This window comes from Macaca nemestrina, chromosome 11 (assembly GCF_043159975.1).
Source record: "Macaca nemestrina isolate mMacNem1 chromosome 11, mMacNem.hap1, whole genome shotgun sequence".
Taxonomy (NCBI): Eukaryota; Metazoa; Chordata; class Mammalia; order Primates; family Cercopithecidae; genus Macaca; species Macaca nemestrina.
The window spans coordinates 136,366,987-136,374,850 of NC_092135.1; the positions used below are offsets into that span (position 1 = coordinate 136,366,987).

The 7,864-nt window shown below is 51.3% G+C and overlaps 2 protein-coding genes across 3 annotated transcripts in view; one reads left to right on the forward strand and one right to left on the reverse strand.

Annotated features, from left to right (window-relative positions):
* LOC105473817 (period circadian regulator 2) overlaps positions 1-345 on the reverse strand; it is a 45,879-nt gene extending 45,534 nt beyond the window's left edge. The window contains exon 1 of the mRNA XM_011727882.3: positions 253-345. Coding sequence (XP_011726184.2) covers positions 253-311 — 59 coding nt within the window. The 5' untranslated portion in view covers positions 312-345. The remainder of the gene's footprint in view (positions 1-252) is intronic.
* LOC105473816 (TRAF3 interacting protein 1) overlaps positions 1-7,864 on the forward strand; it is a 118,323-nt gene that overhangs the window by 1,818 nt on the left and 108,641 nt on the right. The gene's annotated exons all lie outside the window — the stretch shown is intronic.

Here is a 7,864-nt window from a genome sequence, read left to right on the forward strand (position 1 = left end):
GGCAGCACTTCCAGGGCGGGTAGGATGGGCCCTGAGAAAGGGACACCTTAGGAAGGTGCAAGCGGTAGAGACGGAGAAGCCCGTGGTGGGAGGTTGTCCTGGGAGCCAGTGCGGCAGCGTGCATCACCTTGTCTGAGGGTTTGCTGTTTCAGTAAGCATTGTTTGGGGCATGATGAGCCTCTAAACTTCCATTTAAAGTGTCAGGAGAGAGAGTACAATTTCCCCTGGTCTGGGTAGAAGCCTGAGACTTACAGGACAGGCAGGAGCTTGCAGGCTCCCATGCAGCAGACTCTGAAAGTGCAGGCTCTCATGGGGAAGGCGAGATTGTCCAGGAAGCTGGAACCCGCAGCATCTCTCTTTACTCTTCTTGTTCTTCTTTACCTGGACTCGCCTGGGGACCAGGGATGGGACAGAAGGAAAAGTTATTAACCCACATCAGGAATTCGTGAGTGTGCTAACTCTTTCCCTTCTACTTGACAAGGTGTGTGTGCAACTTCTCAGATGCAAACCAGGGCAAATACCAAGTTCATCAGGGCAGCCCTTCCCGCAGAAGCCCAGGGAGGCCTGCAGGCTGTTCACACACTGTCAGGTGGCCCCTCCTCCTGTTCCTCTGACATTGACATCTCAACACACTCCCCGCCCCCTCTCCCTAACACAGACACACAGAAATGCCAAGCAAATCCAGGCCCGGTTGCGCCCTGCACACACCCAAAGGCTCTTTTGTTTCTTCCCTCCCATTGACGTCAATGGGGAGCTCCATTGTTCTGGAAACAAGAGTAAACAGCTCATCCACACCTTACTGAGATTCTTCTTCAGGCTTTTGCTGGGTCTTGCTCCATATTCAGCCTGCTACCTGATGTCACATTTCCTCCCTAAATGTAGCCTTTTTTTATTTCCACGAATAAATCTGGTAGAAAGACACTGAAATCTATTCTTTTAGAAATTATCAAGTGCTTTGGGCTCTAGGACTCTTCAGAATCTCATCTATTTTCAGTTATTCACAGCCAGTTTCTTCTTTCCTATTATTGGAAATTTTTGTACACTCCACAAATACTCGTTGACACCTGAGAATTGAGGGGCATGCAAAAATACGTCTCACTGTATCCCTGCTTGTAAGGAGTTTGTGATGCAGAAGCGGGGAGGAGGCAGATTCAGAGGCAATTTTGTCTAAGATGTGGTGTAGGTCCTGAGGGAATAGGACAGCGATGGACAGATGCCTCCATCCCAGCTCCAACAGAGGATAGCGCTCAGGGGATGAGCTCCTACAATCAGGCCAAGTGCATGGATACCATTCTTGCTGGACCAAGATGGTGACAGAGAGGGGGAGAGAGAGAGAGAGAGAGAGCGCGAGTGCAAATTTGGGCAGTCAGATTGGAGAAGGAAGGGGGATGAACCCTTTCCTAGCCAGCCCACACTGGCCAGCTATCACCTCCAGCACAGAGCTCAGAACTCTTGTGTAGGAGAATTGCTGTTGGCACTGTGGGAGGCAGGCTGGCTAGGAGAAAACTAGTCCTTTATTTGGGGGTGGAGGTGAGGTGGTATGCCAGGGTCCCCAGCTACCTTGGGAATGCTACCAGTGGGAGGAGCTGGCCTCCCAGCTAAAGGCTGCTTGGCCCCTGCCCCACCCACTCCCACCAGCCTGTTTCCACCAGTAAGCCTGGCCCAAGTTGGCCCTGCCCATCTATGTCTGGGCCTGCCTATAGGGCTTCTCTGCACCCAGTCCTCCATGCCCTTGCCAGTCTACTCACTGGCCCTCTCATTCGCTCAAGCACCCAGCCAATTGTTTACTGAGCAACTACTGTGTACCAGGCACTGTGCTGGTCACTGCTTCCTCTCACTGTGGGTGGCATGGTTTGTGGGTTGGCTAGCTGGAGGGGCAAAGAACAGGCGGCTAGGAAGAGAATTCCCTCTGTAAATGGAGGAGGTGGTGGCCCCCAAAGTCCTCTCTAAAGAGATGGAGGGGACACTGTCAAGCTTTCTGGCCCTCTAGTGCTGGATCCCCTTTCTTGGGTTTAGGGACATTGGAGATGGTAATGCCCAACCCTTACTCTCCAGCCTCCCTTGAACCCAGCGCTGACCTACAGCTGACCCCAGCTTAGCATGGTGGCAGCTCCTGGCAGGGAGACCCGGCTCACAGAGGTGACCTCAAGGGCGTGGGCACCTGTGTCTAGGGTCTCAGGGTGAGACAAGGACTACTTGCCTCTAGTGACCTGAGAGCAGGTGCCTGTCCCTGGACATGAGGTGGTTTGTGGACCAATATAAAGAAGTATCTTCCAGCTCTTTGGGAGGCCGAGGTGGGAGGATTTCTTGAACCCAGGAGTTTGAGAACAGCCTGGGCAACATAGTGAGACCCTGTCTCTACAAAAAATAAGAAAGCCAGGCATGATGGCATGCTCCTGTGGTCCCAGCCACTTGGGAGGCTGAGGCAGGAGGATCCCTTGAGCCCAGGAGTTTGAGGTTGCAGTGAACTGTGATTGCGTCACTGCACTCCAGCCTGGGCAACAAAGCAAGAGTGAGACCCTGTCTTTTAAAAAAAGAAGAAGGCATCTTTATTATGCTAGCTACCTACTGAGAAGGCTTTTTGATTTTTAAACTAAATATAGATCCAGGGAGGCTGTTCTTTGTTTGGTGGAGACATGTGGGTGTGGTGTGCTCATATGTCTTCCCCAAGGAAGTCACAAGATTGAGCCATCCACGATGGATGTGCAGTCCCCATCTTTCTTCACCTTGCCCTGGAGAAGAGCCCGGGGAAAGGAGCTTGCTTGGAGCCTGGAACGTTAGCATCCTTGTCCCAATGACTCCTTTGCAAAGGATGCCCTAGAGATCACAGGGCTGGTGGCACAAGCTAAGACCTGCATTTGATGTGGGATAGAATGGTGAGAGTGGGCATCCTTGCCCCGTTCCACCCTGGGGGAGGAAGTGTTCAGTATTTCACCACCAGGTATGATGAGCCTTAGATGTTTGTTTTTTTATGGATGTCCATTGCCATATGTTCTAATTTGCTAAGACTTTTATTTGTTTTTCTTTTTCTTTTTTTTTTTTTTTTTTTTTTTTTGAGACGGAATCTCGCTGTGTCTCCCAGGCTGGAGTGCAGTGGCGTGATCTCGGCTCACTGCAAGCTCCGCCTCCCGGGTTCACGCCATTCTCCCGCCTCAGCCTCCCAAGTAGCTGAGACTACAGGCGCCCGCCACCACGCCCGGCTAGTTTTTTGTATTTTTAGTAGAGACGGGGTTTCACCATGTTAGCCAGGAAAGTCTCGATCTCCTGACCTCGTGATCCACCCGCCTCGGCCTCCCAAAGTGCTGGGATTACAGGCTTGAGCCACCGCGCCCGGCCTCTTTTTCTTTTTTATAGATGTCCCTTGCCATATATTCTAATTTGCTAAGATTTTTATTTGTTTTTCTTTTTCCTTTTTTTTTTTTTTCCTTTTTTAAGATGGAGTCTCACTCTTTCACCCAGACTGGAGTGCAGTGGCATGATCTCAGCTCACTGCAACCTCTGCTTCCCGGGTTCAAGCTATTCTCCTGCCTCAGCCTCCTGAGTAGCTTGGATTACAGGCGCGCGTCACCACGCCCAGCTTTTTTGTGTGTGTTTTTAGCAGAGACGGGGTTTCACCATGTTGGTCAGGCTGGTCTCAAACTCCTGACCTCATGATCCACCCGCCTCAGCCTCCCAAAGTGCTGGGATTACAGGCATGAGACACCACTCCCAGCCTTTTTTTTGCTTTTTTTTTTTTTTTTTCCCCAATCATACATAGGTGCAGTGGGCTTTTAATCCATGACAATAGTTATTACTTCAAAAATACCTCTCCCAAATACATCTAATCTCTTTTTTTTTTTTTGCAGATCTGCAAATAATTTAAATTGCCATAGCTTTGTCTCTGCTATACAATACTCTGTATAGATGTGTTTACTTTATTATTGTATCCTAAGACAAAAAATATAAATGAATAAAATAATTTGTACCTGAAGATTCTGTCTTTTTAATGCTATACATGCCCTCTTTATTGCTACAGAATTCAGTGATTAAATTGTACCCAACTGACTTCTCTTATTATCAGTTTTGCAAATAAAAGGCATGCTTTTAACCAAAGCCAAGAAACAATTTGCTATCATGTCACTTGAAAAACGATTAAAACTTCAAACTTTCTGGTCATTAAGGCCATTAAGAAAAACCAAGGATTTGGGAGGCTGAGGCAGGCAGATCACCTGAGGTCAGGAGTTCGAGACCAGTCTGGCCAACATGATGAAACTCCATCTCTGCTAAAAATACAAAAATTAGCCGGGTGTGGTGGCGCACATCTGTAATCCCAGCTACTCGGGAGGCTGAGGCAGGAGAATTGCTGGAACCCAGGAGGCAGAGGCTGCATGAGCCGAGATCATGCCACTGCACTTCTGCCTGGGTGACACGGCAAGACTCTGTCTCAAAAAAAAAAAAAAAAAAAGAAAGAAAAAAAAAAAGAAAAAGAAAAGGAAAAAAGAAAAGACAAAGAAAAAATAAAAAGTGAAACCAAGGATTTAACTGAGACGAAAGCTGTGCCGTTTGGTGGGGAGAGGGTAGCAGTGGGTAGGTGATGCTGTATGGCACTCCTGGTTTGAGTTGCAGGCCAAGTCTCTGCCTCAGGAACTTGTGGACTAATTTGTGGATCAGGTTTTCTGGTCTCAGGCAGCTTGAGTTTCTTTCCAGGGCTTCAGGGCAGCCAATACCCCTCACTGTCCTGAAGGAGCCCAAGGAGAGGCAACTTGCCAAAACGCCTGCCCTGTCTGAGCTGATCCCCCACACCCAAGGCGATGCCCCCTGTCTGAGGCGATACCCGTGTTCAAGGTGATCCCCCACGTCCGAGGCACCTCTTCCTTCCCAGGTGGAGGGTCTCTTATCGGTCAGGGTGTCATCCTGCTGACCTTCTGGGCCATGGACCTTGCCCAGGCAGGCCCCCGCATCAGGCTCCCTGGCTCTCTCCCTCTCTGTCTAGTGTGTGTCCTGCAGGGCTGTTGCCTCAGTGTGGTTCTGCCAGCATTCCTGGGGTGTCCCTGAGGGGTAGCCCAGTTGGCGCCTCCAACCATGGACATCTTGGAGTCAGGAATGGGGGCCTTGCATGCTCTGGGGACCAACAAGGCCCGGTGTCATTAGGGCTCCTGATCCTGGGTGACACGAAGAAGAATGCAGAAGCCTGAGTTTGGGGTTTTGCATTCATACATGAGTATGGCCCTTGGGCCCCCCCGTGGCCTGTGAACAAGCTGTGAGGGAGCACGTGCTTGCTGTGTTGAGGCATCACGCTTGGCACTTGGCACACATTCTCTTCTTTAATCCTCACCACTCTATAGGACATGCGCCTGCGTTCCATTGATCCTTTGCAAAAGACATTCTCGACACCACGACACCAAAGGAATCCTGTGCGTCTGTGTTTTATGTCATCAAGGAGAAACTACCTTTGTCTGCAGAAAGATCTCATGGCCACCCTCACCACCCTGTCCTTATGGAGCCTGAGAACCAGCTGACTCAGCAGGGAAGGCCACAAAGTCAGGAGCGACCAAAGTCCAAGCTCCAACGTGCCTCCCATTCTCCAAATATCAAACATTCTCCCCACTCAAAAGCTCCTCTGTGACTTGGCGAGTGCAGGTGCTCCCTGCATTCTATTAATGTAATTCCCCTCAGTCCATAAGGGCTCATAGGTGGGGATGGCTGGGGTGCAAGTCTGTCTTGGGGATCACCAGCCCACCAGTGATGCCAGTTCACAGTGCCCTCCTTGGGAGAGTGAAGGCTCAGGCCTGTGCACCTGCCTCACCCTCTGCCTGCTTCTGTGGCTCACAGAGTGTTTCCTTTGGTGTCTGGGTGTTTGTTCTCTCCTGCTGTCTTCTCCCTGGTGCCCAACATGGAAAAAACATCTCTTGTCCCTAAACCGAATCTTGTTGGTAGGAAGCAACAAAGTTGTTGTTGCTGTTGTTGTTGTTGTTTCTCTCTTCTTCTCCTTCTTCCTTTTCTTCTTCTTCTTTCTTCTCCTCTTTTTCCTTCTTTCTTCTCTCCTCCTCCTCCTCCTTTCTTTCCTTCTCCTTCTTCTCCTTCTCCTCCTCTTTCTTTTTCTTTTAGAGATAAGGTCTTGCTGGAGTGCATTGGTGTGATCATGGCTCAGTGAAGCCTCAAATCCCTGGCCTCAAATGGTCCCCCTGCCTCAGTCTCCCAAAGCCCTGGGATTACAGGCATGAGGCAGGCAAAGGGGTCTGACTGGGTTACCCTGAGGGTGGAGGCATCCTCTCGAGGGCTGGGTGATGGATTTCCTGGCTGAGGGCAGAGGCAGGAGCCCAGGTGACTTAGAGCTGTGACGGCAGTGATCGTGAGGCCTGACCTGTGATGGTTCCATTGTGAAGAGCAGCTGGGAGCAAAGGTTGCCCGTGTACCCATCTTCTCAATCCTCCTCAACAGATGGAGTCCTGCAAGGAGGAGGAAGGGAAATTGGGAGACACCCTACCCACTGCCCAGGCCACCACTGAAGCTGGGGAGCTTTGTTACAGGGAGGAAGCCATGTGTAGGTGGACTGTTGGGATGCACAAAGGAAAACTGGGCTCCTTCTGGCCCTGCTGCCACCCACACCCAGGGAACTCTTTGAAAGCGCGGATGGTTGATTTGCACGATGAGGGGTGACATGTGCTGCTGAATGAAGCAAATGATGAGTCGGGGGATCCACACAGCACCCCTGCTTCAGAGTCAGTCGTGTGCCCTCCTGCTTCAGAGTCAGTCGTGTGCCCTCCTGCTTCAGAGTCAGTCGTGTGCCCTCCTGCTTCAGAGTCAGTCGTGTGCCCTCCTGCTGCAGAGTCAGTCGTGTGCCCTGTGACCATGGCCATGGGCAGACATTCCCGGGCACTTCTCGCAGTGGGTGCTTGATGACCACGGTGTGGCGGCCCCAGGGAGCGTTCCCTGAGACCTTGAGCATAAACCCAGGCATCCCCACCGAGGCTGCAGCCACTCTGGAAGAGCTTTCTGGGCTCATGTGGTTGATGAGAATGCAGAGAATCCCTGCCACACTCTGGACTCAGAAAGTGCTGAACGGTTCATGGCAGGCAGGGCCCTCCTCATGGGCGGCATCTGCAGCTTGGTTCCTCCAGGCACCGCCGGGCTGCAGCAGTTTTTCCAGGCTGGTGCGTGCCTGGTCTCTAAGGAAGAGTCAGAAATAAAGAACTCCCCAAAGTGGTTCAGATCTCTACTTGAGACAGGAACGAGGAGCAAAGAACAGGGAGGACCTGAGGCTGCATGGCCCATGCAGACCTCCCAGCACATCCACCCTGCACATCCACCCCACTGGCTCTGAAGCTGGCCAAACCCTAAACCAAGGAAGGCGAGAGGACCAGGAGAAATGACAAAGGAAAGGGGCTCTCAGGAGAAAAGGCATTGCGTGGAGAAGGTGCTAGAAGAATAGTGTGAAAACTGGAGAAGCTATCAAGAGGAGGAGCACAGGCAGGAGCACGGAGCCAGGAGTCCCCCAGGCAGGGAGCTTTGAGACCACAGCCTTGCATTGTCACCTCCTGGTCCACCTTGCAGGGCCTCTGAATCCTCTGAGAAGGGACTCGGGGGGTGAGATGAAGACACGATTCAAATGGGATTCCTAAAGAGCACTCTTGTAACACTAGGTTCACCTTGATCTGGGCTTCCCTACACAGTGTTTGAGTCTTTCAAACCACAGGAAGATGAGGAATGGGACCCTGTTCCCCGAGTTCCCTGCAAGGCGGTGGCTCTGGACCACACATGCTGGAAACAGAAGGGGGCCCAGATAGTCTCGGGCTTGCTAGACAGGGTAGCCTGGGTGACTGTCACTGCTGGCCGAAGAAAGGCCACTGCTATAGGTGCTGCCAGGGTTCTTCCCAAAATTTTT